At 48.4% G+C, this 16,294-nt stretch overlaps 1 protein-coding gene across 2 annotated transcripts in view; it reads left to right on the plus strand.

Annotated features, from left to right (window-relative positions):
* SLIT3 (slit guidance ligand 3) overlaps positions 1 to 6,482 on the plus strand; it is a 592,885-nt gene extending 586,403 nt beyond the window's left edge. For both annotated transcript variants that reach the window (XM_021695640.2, XM_044917114.1), the window contains exons 33-36: positions 738 to 892; positions 2,287 to 2,572; positions 3,304 to 3,509; positions 5,062 to 6,482. In XM_021695640.2, the coding sequence (XP_021551315.2) occupies positions 738 to 892; positions 2,287 to 2,572; positions 3,304 to 3,509; positions 5,062 to 5,297 (883 nt within the window). In that variant the 3' untranslated portion in view covers positions 5,298 to 6,482. The remainder of the gene's footprint in view (positions 1 to 737; positions 893 to 2,286; positions 2,573 to 3,303; positions 3,510 to 5,061) is intronic.
* The last annotated feature ends 9,812 nt before the right edge of the window (positions 6,483 to 16,294 follow it).

Raw genomic sequence — 16,294 nt, forward strand, 5'->3', positions numbered from 1 at the left:
TAACCCTGAAATATTCTTTTCATGGACAGTATTCTTTAGAACAATGCTAGCTTATATTCTTACTGATGTTTAAGGGGGAAATGGAGCAACTGAAGAAAAACATGTTAATAATGGTCCTAGTGGCATGCCATAGAGTAAAAATTGAGAAGGCGGTCTGAGGAAGGCATTTGCTTAACTCTGTAAAATTCTAGAAAGAAACGCGAATAATATAACCAAGTGCACAACCTGACCCTAGGCTGAATCTTGTACTGGAAGGGGAAAAATGCTATAAAGATATTTTTGGATCCACTGAAAAATTAAAGTTCAGCCTGATTAGATACAAGTGTGGTACCAATGTTCCAAAGTTGAAAATTGCAGTGTACTTATGTAGGAGATTATCCATGTCCTTAGGAAATGCACACTGAGGCATCTGGGGATAAGGGTAAGGTATGTAACTTCTAAAGGATTCAGAAAAACTATGTACGTATGTATATACATATATGTGTATGCATGGCTATGGAGATGGACATACAGACAGAAAATAAATGATAAGCAAATGGGGCTGATAGGAGAATCTATGGGTATAACAAGTACTCTCTGTACTGTTTCTACTTTTGCAACTTATTTAAGTTTGAAGTTATTTCCAAATGAAAAATAAAGCAAAATGCAAGTAATGCTGGCCAAGTTCATGGCCCAGTGCCTGGCTGTGGGAGGCACCCAGCAAACCCTCTCATTCTCGCCCCTTCTCTTCTGCACAGTGTGGAGACTGTGAATGATGGGCAGTTTCACAGCGTGGAGCTGGTGATGCTAAACCAGACCCTGAACCTGGTGGTGGATAAAGGAGCCCCCAAGAGCCTGGGAAAGCTCCAGAAGCAGCCGGCAGTAGGCATCAACAGTCCCCTCTACCTCGGAGGTAAGGCCCTTCTCCCCTCCCATCTCCACCTCCTCCACCTCCACCTCCCACCCACCCTCTGTGTTTGGGTACCCACCCCGGCCTACTGGCTGGGGTTCCCCTGATCTCAGCATCCACTGCCAAAGCATATCAGGGAAGGCTTCCTGGAGGAAGTGACAACCAAGCTGATCCCTAAAGGGTAAACAGCCAGATCGCGGGGAGGAGGAGAAAGGAGAGAAGACAGGCTCCTTCTGGGGAAGTACAAGTGGTTCAGGAGATGAAGATGGTGGGAATGGTGGGAAGAGGTGAAGATGAAATGGGGAGGGAGGAGATGGAGGTCAATCCAGGCCCCACCATCTGCAGACTTCAGGTCACATTCCCTCTGCTCTGCCACCATGTCAGACACTGTGAGGCTCAGGTGACACATGTAGTACGTGTTTGAGATGCAGGCCGAAAAGGAAGTAGCCACCTGGCTGGCAGAGCCTGGGCCTGAAATGCAGCCCAGGGTCTGTACTAAAAGGGTTATGTGCAAAAAAAAAAAAGTCACCAGAGCAGCTTGTTCAACAAAGAGATTCCCAAAACCTCCCTACCAAGGAATGCCCCCCTGGAAGGCCCAGGAATGTGCATTGTTAACAGCTGGTCCAGGTGCCAAGGGCCCAGGGAAAGCCTTCAGTCAAGAGCAGTCCCAGGGGGCGCCTGGGTGGCTCAGCTGGTTAAGCGACTGCCTTCCAGCTCAGGTCATGATCCGGGAATCCCTGGATGGAGTCCCACATCGGGCTCCCTGGTCAGCGGGGAGTCTGCTTCTCCCTCTGACCCTCCCCCCTCTCATGTGCTCTCTCTCTCTCTCAAATAAAATCTTAAAAAAAAAAAAAAAAGTCCCAGAAGGGACACAGTTTCTCCCCCCACTGAAGATCCCCAAAGTTCCACACATCAAGGCTGCTCCCCCACACCCATTCTCTCCCAAATTCTCGCTCTCCCACCCTGTGCTCTGCAGGGCTGTGACAAGGGGCAGGGGAGGCCTGGTGGAGACAGCAGAGGAATGGGATACACCCTCTGTTCCCTGCCTGGAGGGGGTGGTCCTCCTCTGTCCAGCCACTGTGGCCCTGTGGCTAGCCAGATCTTCTCTTGTTTTCTAGAGAAGCTTGAAATAAGGGTTTTTGTGGGAAGTTTTCTATATTTAAAATGTTGGCAACAAATTCACATTTTTTTAAAGAGAGTGCAAGGCAAAGGATAGGAGCCCTTGTGTGGACAAGGTCCCAGGTTTTGGTCCCTTCCCTCTACCTGAACAGCAGAGGCCCAGAGCTGGGACCGCTTAACTGTGAGCACGTGGAGACCTCCTTGGCGCTCTGAGGAGAGGCCTGGGCTGGTGGGCAGGGGAGGGTCTTCAGGCGGCTGTCCTGGCACCCCTCCCCCAGGCATCCCCACCTCCACGGGCCTCTCGGCCCTGCGCCAGGGCACGGACCGGCCCCTGGGTGGCTTCCACGGCTGCATCCACGAGGTGCGCATCAACAACGAGCTGCAAGACTTCAAGGCCCTCCCGCCACAGTCCCTGGGAGTGTCACCGGGCTGCAAGTCCTGCACCGTGTGCAAGCACGGCCTGTGCCACTCCATGGAGAAGGACAGCGTGGTGTGTGAGTGCCACCCAGGCTGGACGGGCCCACTGTGCGACCAGGAGGCCCGGGACCCCTGTCTGGGCCACAGGTCAGTGTCCTGCGAGCCAGGCTCCCCGCATGGACTCAGTCCCTGCCTCTAGCCCGTCCCCACCCGAGAAGCGGCCCTGGGGAAAGCCGGAGGGAGTGCAGTCAGACCATACCCAGATCACTGTGACTGCTCAAGCGGGCAGGAGCAGCTCCCCCTTAGATACACCGTGTGGGAGCACCTAGCTGAGAGTACCTGTCTCCGTCAAGCAGAAGGACGGTGAACTTCAGCATGGGTTTCTCCGTCTTGGAGATGTGCCTAAGACTATCTGCGGCATCGAAGCAGCAGAGGAGAGGGGGACTGTAGAAGGTTAAGAATGATGTCTGGTGTAAAGCACTCAGCCCAATGCCTGGCACTGCCGCGGGTGGTGGCGGTGACCATGACATTGTTAATTCAGGTGTCAGAGCAATTAAAACGTTTAGAGACTGCTTCGCTGCTTCGGAGCAGGGACCTGCCACTTGGATAGGTGACTTCTAATGCCTGTAAAATGACCAGCCAGCCAGCCTCGTGGCCCCAGCTGGCAGCTGACTTTGGGGGATCCGAGCCTCCAGCAGGTCGGACGCTGATGCTGGGCCCCTGGGCTAGCCGGGGGCGGACCGTGGACTGGAGAAGACCTAAGGCTCCACAGCTCTGGGCGCCCCGCTCTGAGCCTGGGCCCCAGCTGCGGTGGACAGAGAAAGCCTCCGCGGCCCGCTCTCTGCCCTCCCCCTTCTCATCCTGTCCTCTGCCAACAGCTGCAACCATGGGAAATGTGTAGCAACCGGGACCTCGTATGTGTGCAAGTGTGCAGAAGGCTACGGCGGGGCCACGTGTGACCGCAAGAATGACTCCATCGCCTGCTCTGCCTTCAAGTGTCACCAGGGGCAGTGCCGTTCCTCAGATCGAGGGGAGCCCTACTGCCTGTGCCAGCCTGGCTTCAGTGGGGAGCACTGTGAGCAAGGTGGGTCCACTGTGCGCAGGGGAGGGGCCGGAGAGGCCACGGGGGCAGAGGTGGGCTGCAGGATCTTGCGGCGTCGCTTTCTAAGCTTCAGTCCCTTCACCTTGAAAATGGGGGCAACACCCTCCCTCTCTGAAGCAGTTGTGCACTCTATGTAACTAATTAGCCCCGCAGCGCAGCAAGGCCCTCCTTCCTCCCCCCTCCTCCCCTCCATGCCCTTGGCCCGTGTAGTGTGTTCAGTTTTTATCTTCCTGTATTTGAGCCTATTTCAAAATGAACTATATCAAAATTCAAATCTACCTCCCCTTGGAGGGTTTTTTACCCTGCACGGAAACAGAGAAGTCTTCCTCCCTCCGCGCAGATTCCCAGGCAGACCACCCTGTTGGTCTCTAAAGGACTTTCACATTTATAGGTCATTAAATACTGTTCTCAACCCAAACTGACCAGGTTTTAAAAATTTTTATTAAGTAATATATTTTGAAATAATTTGAGATTTAACAGAAAACTTGTCAGAAGATAAAGAGCGCTCACATTCCCTTCACCAGACTGCCCAGTGACCACGTTGCCACATCGGCTCTCGTCCCCTGCCCCACATTGTTACAAGATAGTGAGTGCCTGTGTGTACAATCTCATAATCTAAAGAAATTACATCATGCTTACCATAATTCATTAAAATGCATTCAGCCCTTTCTCATTCAGTCTTCTCTGAGGCTCGTAACCTGTGAAGCAGTAGGAAGAACAGGGAAATGGGTCACCATTTTCCAGACAAGGAAACGGGCTCAAGGATGGCCAATGTCTTCCTTCAGGCGGCAGGGCTGGGGATCTAAGCTCATCATTCTCCTCAGGGCCTTGCTCTAGCCTTCTTCCCAGTGTCACAGGGACAGTACGGCGGGGAGTGGAAGATTCAAGCAGCTATCAGGGTTCATTAATTCCTCATTCAGCTCTCCTCCCAGGCAGCATGTCCCAGAGACACACCCCTGGGCTGCATCAGGCGCTTCGCCCTGTTCTGTTCCTGTGTAGCCCCGACCTCAGTTTATCCTTACAAACACATTCACTTTGGGGATTATAGAATTAGTATCTCAACTCTATACCAGTGGGGACTGGGCCAAACTGGACACTTCCTGGTTTTCAGCAAAGCCAGGAATCCCAGTATGTAATTGATCACCTGGGGTTTTTAATGGTGACATTTAATTTGGTTTCTAAGTATAGGTGACACAATCAAGATTTGGGGACAGGATTTAGCCCACAGCCTAGTACCTGGCCACATCTAGTGTGCTGTTTGAGTTCCTTGAAGGAAAGGACGGGGTCTGCTTTTGTCACCATGCAATGCTCAGGACTTAGTTATAGATCTAGCAGCGAGGCTGGCCCAGAAAAGGCACTCCGTATTTGTGGGACAGCTGGATGGGTTAGTGGGCGGGCAGATGGAGGGACGCATGAAGAAGTGCAAAGGGTCTTCACACCACACAAATGTTTCCCAACAGCCTGCCCAGGAACGGACCCTGGCTGATCATCTGTACCACCCATGCCCTGACCTTACCTCTTCCGCCCTCTGCAGAGAACCCGTGCCGGGGGGAGGTTGTCCGAGAGGTGATCCACCGCCAGAAAGGTTACGCCTCGTGTGCCACGGCCTCCAGAGTCCCCATCATGGAGTGTCGTGGGGGCTGTGGGCCCCAATGCTGCCAGCCCACCCGCAGCAAGCGGCGGAAATACGTCTTCCAGTGCACCGACGGCTCCTCGTTCGTGGAAGAGGTGGAAAGACACCTAGAGTGTGGCTGCCGCCAGTGTTCCTAAGGTTGTCGGCCCGCCTGCCCCCCACCTCTCAGACTCCAGCTTCGTGGGGCTGGGACAGCCATGTGGGACCCCCTCGAGATTCGAGGTGAAGAAGTAGAAGCTGGAGAGGAAGCAGAAGAAGAGAATATTAAGTATATTGTAAAATAAACAAAAAATAGAACTTATTTTTATTATGGAAAGTGACTATTTTCATCTTTTATTATATAAATATATCACACCGTCTGAGTATATGTACCATATAGTGAGTTATTTTTACCAAGTCTTGTGTATTTGTCACGTTTTTATAAACAGCTGTTAAAAATTTTAAGAAAAAAGACTAATAAAAATGTTTTAAAACAAAAGGGTAAGAATAAAGAAGTGCTAGCCTGTCCGAGGAGGAAGAAGGACGTTTTTATGTTGATGAAACAGTATCGTGTCAGCAGAAACCAAGACCTGCTTACCGAGCTCAGGAAAAGGAATGATAAGAGGAAGAGAAGGAAAAGATTTTTCTTTGTTCCTTCTTATTTTTAATGACTCTTTTTCTCTTCCCTAAAAGCACCCAGCTTTTAAGCCCTGGTTGCCGAAGCCCGTCCTTCCAGGAAAAGCCGCTGCAGCCCCGCTGCCTCCGCCTCACAGTCGCCGCCCCCACCTGCCCCAGGCCGCCAGCAGGGTCTGAACCTACTGCAGACCCCTCTTTTCCCTCCGGGCTGGCCCTGCCTGCCACTACAGGGCTGTTCGAAACTCTGCCACCGGCTTCATCTGAGCCTGCTTTGCCACATTTTAAAACACCGCCTCTTTCCCTGCCCCTCTCCAGGTGAGTCAACGGAAGAAGGGTCAAGGCCATCTCCTCAGGCCCCAACCACCGGCACTTCCTCTCAAAGTTCTGACCCATCCTCTTCCCTCCAGCCCATTTCACACTGGAATGCAGTACTAGGAGAGCAGGCAGCCAGGGCTGCAGAGATGAGGAAGGCCAGGAACCCAGCCTGCCCATAGCCCTGGTAGAAGTCCAACTCTGGAAAGTTCTGGGAGGATCTTGCTATAGGACAAACAAGCCTCTGCCACGTGATCCTCCAGGCCACCCTCATAAGTTGTCATCACAACGCCTTGCTCATCTGCAACACTTTCCAACGCATATCTGTACTGTACCTGATTTTATCCGTGTAATCCATGCTGCGTGCAATCCCTGCTCCCATAAGAAGGGTAAAGCCAGATGGCCCCATTTCACAGACAAGGAAACACGCTTCTCTCAAACTCTGTATCTTGCCTTAAGCCACATCTCTGATTAAGTAGAAGAGTAAGACTCAAAGCTCTAGATGCCTTTTCTAAAGAGCAGAAACGCAAGAGATTCAGGTTGTTCATAGGACAAGCCCTACCAGGAAAAGAAAGTAGATGTTCTTTACTATTTTTCCTGCTTGTGTTCAAGTCTTGTTCTGTTCCCCAGTATCCAGAAAGCTTCTAGACAGAGTTACATAGCAGGGAATGTGAGCAAAGGCAGCCTGCCTGAGGGAGAGTTGCCCCTGTCTCTCAGCTCCCCTCAGCCTAGTACAGATGGCTCAGGGGCTCAGCTGCTCACACCAACTCCTTGTCTCTCACTCATCCCTCCTTTCCCCTGGGAGCCTCCCCTGTGGAAGTGTCAGGCAGGGAAATGTGGGGCTCAGAGGACCTTCCAGCATGGAGGTTCCCCAGAGGAGCCTAGTGGTTCTGTGAGGACCAACAGTGGGCTAAAGATTCCAAGAATCAAGAAGGAGGCAGAAAAGGAAGATGGAAGAGCACAAGGCAAGGGGAAAATAAGGAGGGAAGGAGGAAGGGAAAGAAGGGATAGGGAGGGAAGAACATAAGGAAGAGCGGGATGAAGAGAAGGAAGGAGGGAAAAGGAGGGAGAAATAAAATGGAAGAGTTTACTTAAAAATGTGTGTACTGGGCGCCTGGGTGGCTCAGTTGGTTAAGCGACTGCCTTCGGCTCAGGTCATGATCCTGGAGTCCCGGGATCGAGTCCCGCATCTGGCTCCCTGCTCGGTAGGGAGTCTGCTTCTCCCTCTGACCCTCCCCCCTCTCATGCTCTCTGTCTCTCACTCTCTCTCTCTCAAATAAATAAATAAAATCTTTAAAAAAAAAAAAAATGTGTGTACTAATATACATTATGTTCCAGGTACTTAGTGTACTTATGGTGGATGTGTTTCTAATATTAACAGAGAGATTCACTTAGTACTTACATTATAGATCAGATACCATTCTAATTTATATATATTAGATATATACATATATTAAATATGTATATATATGTATATTTGTATATACATATATATACATATTTAATTCTCAAAACCACCCTGTAGTAAAGACATTAGTAACCCATTTTACAGTTGAGAAAGTTGAGGCACAGAGGAGTTAAGGAATCTGCACAAAAACAGATGCCTAATAAATTATAGAGCCAGAGTTTGGGCCCAGTTTGCCTAACTCCAGAAGTTACTCCTCATGGGAAGGAAACATCTGCCTTTGAGGATCCTACAGTCCAGGGCAAAAACAATCATGGGACAACAGCTTTATTATAGGAGTCCCCTCATGGCAGTATAAACAAGGGAAGTCACTGTCCAGACTAGGAAGTCTCCAATCCTGGGTCTTCAGGGATGAATAGGAGTTTGCCGGGGCAGGGGTAAGAAAGGGAGTTGAACTTTCCAGGGAATGGCCTGTTAAAAAGCAGTGAAACAGGGAAAAGACCCAGTATGGGGAACAGTCGAGGTCCAGGGTGGCAGGAGTGTGGGATGCACATTGGGGAGCAGAAATCAAGGGGGGCAGACATGAAGGCAAGGGTTCAACCAGTAAGAGCCATGTATGGCAGGCTAGAACACAGGGACCCTGCAGGGTTTTTAAGTAGGGGAATAGCAAGACAAGCTCTGATTTAGGAAGAGAACTGGTGGCAAAGATGACAAGGCTTCGAAGAGGAGAGAGCGCTCTGCCACCCAAAAAGGCTCTGGGGGCTTCCCAGTTGTTCACTTGAGTTTGTTGTAGCTAAACAATGCCAATTTCCAGATAGGTCCCAAAAGTCTTCGTGGTAGCTCCGAAGTTCTCTCCTGAAAGGGGTCTTCCTGAGATCTGTCCCATACCCTTCCCCATCCCTCGTGCCATCAGCCCACCTCACCCATGCAGGTAAACCCTAGGCTTATTCTACCGCCAACACTCCCAGCTAGCCACTCTCCACATAACAGGAAGCCCACTCGGCCTACCATCTTGAGAGCCACGCAACCAGGGTCACGGACCTCTGGGAAGACTTGCCAGGCTACCAGCTTTCCCTTGGCCTCCCCCACAGAATCCAAGGCCTGCCTCTGCCAACCATGCCCTGTGCCCACTCCCGAACCCAGCTGCAATCAGCCAGCACAGCCAAAAGGACCAGGTCCTTAATGTGGCTTGAGGGTGATTTTGAGCCTTCCCCTCGATTTTGGAAGCCCTGACTTTATGAAATGCCTAATGCAAGATTAAGAAAATTCTCCCCAAAAGGAAGTTTCTCTAACAAATGCAGATTAAAACGCTCTTATTTCAACAGCCAAATTCTAGAAACAAAGTCTCCCAGGGCAGGAAGAGTTCAGTCAGGTAACTTGCATGCTTCAAAGTATGGGTCCATGTTTGCGTGTGGGGACCGGCATATGTGAAAGGGGGCTTGGGCTCAGTTCCCCCTGAGCAGGATTCAGGGGAAGGGAGAACCCCTTTGACTCAACCAAGGGACCCTAAAATGGCTGATGAGATGATGTATTTAAAAGCTCTTTGTAAAGTGTAAACTAACAACCTTTAATGTAAGCTGTTACGACTATCGTTGTTGCCGTGACTGACATGCCAACAGGCCCATGTAGAAGATGGCTTTGCCTTTTCAATTTCAGAAGGGAACCTGAGTCTGATGCTTCAGAAAGAGGACGGGACAAGGAAAAGAGGGGCAAGGAAAGAGGGAGATTTCCTAGGGCCAGAGAAAGAGGGGAAATCCCCCAGAATGACCCTTCAGAACCCAGGAGCAGCCAGGAGGGTGATGGAGCTAACCTCGCCTTCCACCAGGTACAAAGCTACCATCAGATTGAACCCTATGGCCAAGCAGCCACCCGTCGCCTTTGCTGGGAGGAGAAGCCCCTAGCCTAAGTGGACCTGCCCCTCAAAACTCACAGGGCCTCAGGTATCAGAGCTGAAGGAACCTGAGAGAATCCCTGGTGAGGGATAAACCTGAGAATCAGAGAAAGGGAGTGTCTAAACCAGAGACCAAGGTCATCCAACAAATTAACACCAGAGGCAGGAACAGACCCAGGGGTCTACCCAGGACATCTTTCTTCCTGCTACTCCACTGTGAGCATCCAGGAAGAGTGAAAGTGGAGACAGACCCCATGATACCTTCTAGGTGGCCAGAAAAGTATCCCCCCCTTCCCCCACAGTGCACTCGGATGGCTGGGAAGCTGGGGCAGTGCCTGGTTTGGTGGCACTTACCCTTATGTTCTAGTCAGGATCAGACTGTGCCAAAGGAAACGCTTGGGGAAAGTGGGTGCAAGATGCCAGCTAGCCAGAACAAGCAAAGACAGAATTGGGCATTTGGCAAAGCCTATTTCTCTAACTCAACAAGAGGTTCTAAGAAAAAACTTCTAAGATGGTTTTTAAAAGTGTTACAGTGCCACTTCACCATTATGGGATAAATAATGTGCATCTTTTGATTCAACAGACTGTCATTATCTGATATCATTAAAATGAGTCACAGGAGAGCTATCAGATGTTCCTGTGAATACCATAAACTCAGCCCTACTCCCTGGTGTGTGTTTTATTTTTATTCCTGACTTTCACTCCCTGGGGCAAAGATTACTCCATTCATGGGGTTTGGACAAGTCTGGTGTGGAGTCAGTAAAAACTACTGGTTTCTTGAAACATGAAGTGAGGGGGAAAAAAGGATCAAGAGTTCCCGAGAGACTTGGGAGAGAAGGCCCAACACAAGGCTTGAGGTCTGCAGGGTGTGTGATTTGTATGGTCACAGACTGGGTGCCAAGGATCATGGGGGAAGAAGCCACTCGGGGTAGAGAACACTTAGTAAGATGTGGAGGAAGATTGGTCCTGGTTAATTAAACCCCATCTTTTATTCATTCCTTCCCAAGCATTTATTGAACATTTACTATGTGCCAGGTCCTGGTCTAGGCATTGAGGACAACACAAAGATGATCAAGACAAAGTCTTTGTTCTTTTGGAACTTAACTTTTGAGTGTCAATTAAAAAAAAAAAAAAGGAGAGGTGACATGACCGAATAGCTGGTGGGTACTTTCCACGGTGAAGTCAAGGAAAGCTTCTCTGAAGAACTGGGACATGGGGGCGGTGAAGTACCAAGAAATGGGAAGGAGGAAGCCTGACCCCACAGCACTCACTAGATAACTGCCCCCACGCAGGTGACATCTGAGAGAGGTAGAGAGCCCAAGCATCTTAGGAGTCCAGAGGGGATGACATGGGCAAGCGAGCACGATGAGTGGGCTTGCAGGTGAGGGTGAGGGCAGAACTCCCCCCTCAGCTTCCCAGCCCTGAGGCATCCTTGGGAGTTCATGGCCTTTCTAAATGAAGAATGCCATGGGTCTGGAGGCCACCGCCAGCTGACTGAAGGTCACTTTTGCTTCCCAGCAGATAGCCCTAAATCTCAATGAAGAGCACCACTGGGAGCAAGATAATGGTGGGCAGCAGATGCACCAAGTGTTGGAAAAGGGCCCAGCCTGTCATTCCTTCTCCCCCTGGTATTTCCTGAGCAAGACAGGGCCACATAGGCCGGGTGCACTGAGTCTCCATCAAGATGCCCTTAATATTAGCTTCAAAGCTGTGAGCGTGAAAGAATCTGAAATGGAAGGGGGGAGTAGATTTTGTGCTGACGCATCCTATACCAGGCTGCCTGGGCATCCCTGCCAGGAGAAGCTGCTGGCCAGGAACCAACAGCCTCCACTTTCCAAGCTTAGACCAAGTAGCCCCTCCTCCCAGGTTTGGGACCTATAGTTCTGATGATCCCTGTCAAATTCCCTTTTTCGTCAATTGCAGAGCTCCTCAACTGGGAGAGACTTTGCCACCAAAGGAGACATTTGGCAATGTCTAAAGACACTTCTGATTGTATGACTAGGGAGGGGAGCTCCTGGCATCTAGTGGGAGGCCCAGGGATGCTGCTAAACACCCGACAATGCGCAGGACAGCCTCCACAACAGAGAACTATCCTGCCAAGGGATCAGTAATCTTAAGATTGAGAAATCCTATCTGGGACTAATCAGATCCTTCCTATAAGACCTGAACGGAATCATTTACAAAGGAAGAAGGGGGTGAAAGTGCTCAATAGGTAACAAATAATGGCCTCCTCAGGGGAGCTGGGTCCCTTGGTGAGAATACATGGCAGGGTGGCAGTCTATACTTGTATTTAGAACACAATTATTGATGGGAAATGGACCGAGACATTTCTGGCAATGAGGTGCCACCATCATCCTTCCTTTGCTACTCTGCGCTTACTACCCAGGCATGGCAAATGGGTGCAGAACAATGGATCATGCACTTATTACACTTAGGTGACACATATAAAATATGGTGGAGCAGGGGGCATTCATCTTTGGACCTGCTACTGAAAGAAAAATAAGTAATAGGATTAATAAAAATGTTGTTTCTATTTCCTGGAACTCTAGCCCTCAGGTAGGCCCCAGCAGGAAGACCAGTGAGAAAGTTATCAAATCAAGACATGAGGACTGTGGCTGTGTCTGTGGAATGTCAGAGGTGAGTGAATAAAGTATAGGTCAAAAGGCTTAAGCAGCCCAAGCTCTAAGATGGGGCAAGAGACGTTGGGCCAACTCCCAATAATGATGGCAGGATTAACTCATCAGAGTAACCTTGCTCACTCACAGTGATCTTAGAAATTGCTGCAGGGATAGGAGAGGCTCTCAGCACCTGACTAGAACTCTGTAAATAGACCTTGTACATGTCCATGTTTGCAGGGGCGGTAGAGGTGAGGCAAGCCATGAGAGTAGGACGGGGGGAAGGTCTGAGTGATAAGTGAGCAGGCCTCCATCTGGCTCAGCTCCACTGGCCCTAAAGAGCTCCACATCCTCTCCCCTATCCAGCTGTTTGACTTTGGCAATATCACTGTGAGATTCAGTTTCCCCTTCTAAAAATCAAGGATGGCAGTACTTGACATAAAGCTCTGAAGATTACAAGTGGCAAAAAGCAATTCAAATTAACTTAAGCCACAAAAGGAGTATGTTGGCTCAAGTCATTGGAAAAATCTAAGATAGTTCTCACTGCATCAGACAGAGATGCGAATATGCATCTCTGGTCCTACGGGTTCTGGGTCTCTCGTGTATGCTTGGCTTTCTTCTGCATTGGCTTCATCCTCAAGAAAGCCTTCCTGAGGAGTTGGCAAAGTGACTCTCAGCCACTGCTCAAATGAAAGCAATACATACTACTAATTTCAAGTCCAGGAGAAAAGGGCTTCTCTTTTCCGATAATTCCAAGACAAAGCCCAGCAGAGTCACAGCTTCTGACCAGCCTGGATTCAGGCAAATATCCATCACTGAACCAGACATTATGGGCAAAGAATAAGCGTCATTGGATTGGCCAAGCCTGTATCACATGACCATTCCTCGAGCCAGAAACAGGTAGTCCAAGGTGAGGACAAGTGTTTCCCCCAGGAAAATAAGTAATAGATGCTGGGTGGGCAAAAATGGCAAATAGTAATTGCTCACTACAAGGAATTATTTAGAAAACTATTTAGGGGCGCCTGGGTGACTCAGTCGGTTAAGCGTTTGCCTTCGGCTCAGGTCATGATCCCAGGGTCCTGGAATCGAGCCCTGTGTCGGGCTCCCTGCTCAGCGGGGAGCCTGCTTCTCTTCTCCCTCTCCCTGTCCCTCTTCTGCTGGCCCTGCTTGTGCGCTCTCTCGCGCACTGTCAAATAGAATCTTCAAAAAAAAAAGAAAATTTAGAAATTTATTTCAAATATTATTTAGAGGGTGCCTGGGTGGCTCAGTCAGTTAAGCATCTGCCTTCAGCTCAGGTCATGATCTTGGGGTCCCGGGCTCCCTGCTCAGTGCACACTGCTTCTCCCTCTGCCTTTGCCCCTCCCCCCTGCTCTCTTGCTCTAATAAATAAAATCTTTAAAAAATAAAAGAATTATCTAGAAAATTATTTTTTTAAGATTTTATTTATTTATTTGACAGAGAGCACAAGCAGGGGGAGCAGAAGGCAGAAGGAGAGGGAGAAGCAGGCTCCACGCTCATCCTGAGCTCTCCTGAGCTCATCTCTTCCCACAGACACAACAAATCTACAACCACATATGTAACAGTTTCTACCAAAAGAAACCCAAAAACTAGTTGACCCACTCCTTCACAACAGGTGAACAAGAAAAACCCACATCAAAACACGTAAGGAAAAGCCTAGACACAATCTCATCATAAATGCCACCCCCTGGCACAGAGACCCACAATCAGAAGCAAACTAACAACCCTGAGCTTCTCACTGAGGAGAAGGGCTTGAATCCCACATCTGGCACCTCAATTTTTAAGACCTGCACTTGAAAGGTGAGCCCCCAAAACATCCAGCTTTGAAAACAAACAGGGCTTGCATCCCTGAGACCCACAAAGCTATAGCAAACTGAGAAACAGTTCTTAAAGGGCTCACGCCTACAGACTCACCCACCCCAGAACACAGCACAGAGGCAGGAAAGCGACCAGTATTTCTGTATATGAGGCTTATCTTAAAGCACCCACCTAAAGGGCAGGCATCTGATTCAACACACACAGGGGCCTACTGATATACTCACCAAAGACGGAGGCAGGAGGTGCCGTCTTTGCCCTTTCCCTCTGCCTGCATCCTGGTCACCAGGGTCCACTGGAAAGGAGCTTGTGCACCCACCTGGCACCCCAGTTTTGGTGCTGCCACTCAGGGAACAATTCTTGACCACCTGACTCTGGTGGCCAGTGGGGCTTATGCTCATGGGTAAAGAGTTCTTCACTGGCGACACCCCAGGGTACAGTGGGGAAAGAAGCCAATTACTTTATAGCTTTAGACTCTGGGACAAGCCAATTACTTTATAGCTTTAGACTCTGGGACAAGAGTCTAATTAAACACACATCTAAGGGCTGACTACAATCCCCTACAGAAACCCTGGAGGGCAGGTGCTATCTTCACACCCTCCCCAGTGTACTTCAGACCACCAGTGTCTCCCAGGAAGAAGCTTGTGCCCATGTCAGGTGCCCTGATATTTTTATGGCTGCCACCCAGGGGATGACCCTTGATCGCCTGGCTCAGGTGGCCGGCAGAGCTGATGTTCGCAGGTTCTCACTATCAAAGTGCTGAAAGTAAAAAACTGCCAACAAGGTGCCCTGTTGCGGGTAGAGATTACTTAGGTAAATAACATTGTTTTTTTTTTTTAAAAACTGCCAACCAAGAATACTCTACATGGCAAAGTTGTTCTTCGGAACTGGAGAAATAAAGTTTTCCAGGCAAGCAAAAGCTAAAAGGAATTCACCACCACTAGACTGACTTTATAAAAAATGTTAAAGAGACTCTTTAAGTGGGAATTAAAGGGTACTAACTAGTAACAGGAAAACATATGAAAGTATGAATTTTCACTGGTAAGAGTGAATATATGGAACTCAGAATAATCTGATGTTGTAAAGATGGTGGGTTAATCACTTATAAATTATTAGGAAGGTTAAAAGACAAAAGGAAAAAAGCACCTATAACTATAATAAATACACAAGACAAAAATGTAAATTGTGGGGCTCCTGGGTGGCTCAGTCATTAAGCGTCTGCCTTCAGCTCAGGTCATGATCCTGGTGTGCTGGGATCGAGCGCCGAATTGCTTCTCCCTCTCCCACTCCCCCTGCTTGTGTTCCCTCTCTTACTGTCTCTCTCTGTCAAACAAATAAATAAAATCCTTAAAAAAAAAATGTAAACTGTGACATCAAAGCCATAAAACATGGGGGCAGCAGGGAGTAAATATTATAGCTTTAGAATGTATTCAAACTTTTTATTTTTTAATTTTTTTAAAGATTTTATTTGAGAGAGAGAGTGAGAGAGAGCATGAGAGAGGGGAGGGTCAGAGGGAGAAGCAGACTCCCCACAGAGAAGGGACTCTGGGATCATGACCTGAGCCAAAGGCAGACACTTAACTGACTGAGCCACCAGGGGCCCCCAAACTTAAGTTGTTTTTTTTTTAAAGATTTTATTTATTTATTTGAGAGACAGAATGAGAGACAACACAAGAGGGAAGAGGGTCAGAGGGAGAAGCAGGCCCCCCGCTAAGCAGGGAGCCCGATGCGGGACTCGATCCCAGGACTCCAGGATCATGACCTGAGCCGAAGGCAGTCGCTTAACCAACTGAGCCACCCAGGCGCCCCTAAGTTATTTTTAACTGAAACTATAAATCATTTTATGTAAACCTCAGAGCACAAACCTATAGTAGACAGAAAAAAAGATAAAGGAATCTAAGCATAACACTATAGAAAATCATCAAATCACAAAGGAAGAGAGCAAGAGAAAAAGAAAGGAATTACAAAACAGCCGGAAAACAATTAACAAAATACCAGCAGGTATCAATAATTACTTTACATATAAATGGATTAAATTCTCTGACAAAAAGACAGAATGGCGGAATGAATTAAAAAAAAAAAAAATCCCATCTATACAGTGTCCACAAGAAACTCACTTCAGATGTAAGAACACACACACACAGTGCAGGAATAGAAAAAGATATTCCAAGCTAATGAAAACAAAAAAGAAAGCTAGAGTAGCTATACTTATATTAGACAAATTAGACTTTAAGACAAAAACTAATAAGAGATAAAAAAAAACATTATATAATGAAAAAGGGGTATATCAAACAAGATAAAACATTTGTAGATATTTCTACACAAAACACTGGAGCATCTAAACATATAAAGCAAATATTAACAGACCTGGAGGGAGAAAAAGTCAGCAATACATTAATGACTGGGGACTTTAATACCTCACTTTCATCAATGGATAGATCATCCAGAGAGAAAAATCAATCA

The sequence above is a fragment of the Neomonachus schauinslandi genome, chromosome 7, assembly GCF_002201575.2.
Source record: "Neomonachus schauinslandi chromosome 7, ASM220157v2, whole genome shotgun sequence".
NCBI classification, from domain to species: Eukaryota; Metazoa; Chordata; class Mammalia; order Carnivora; family Phocidae; genus Neomonachus; species Neomonachus schauinslandi.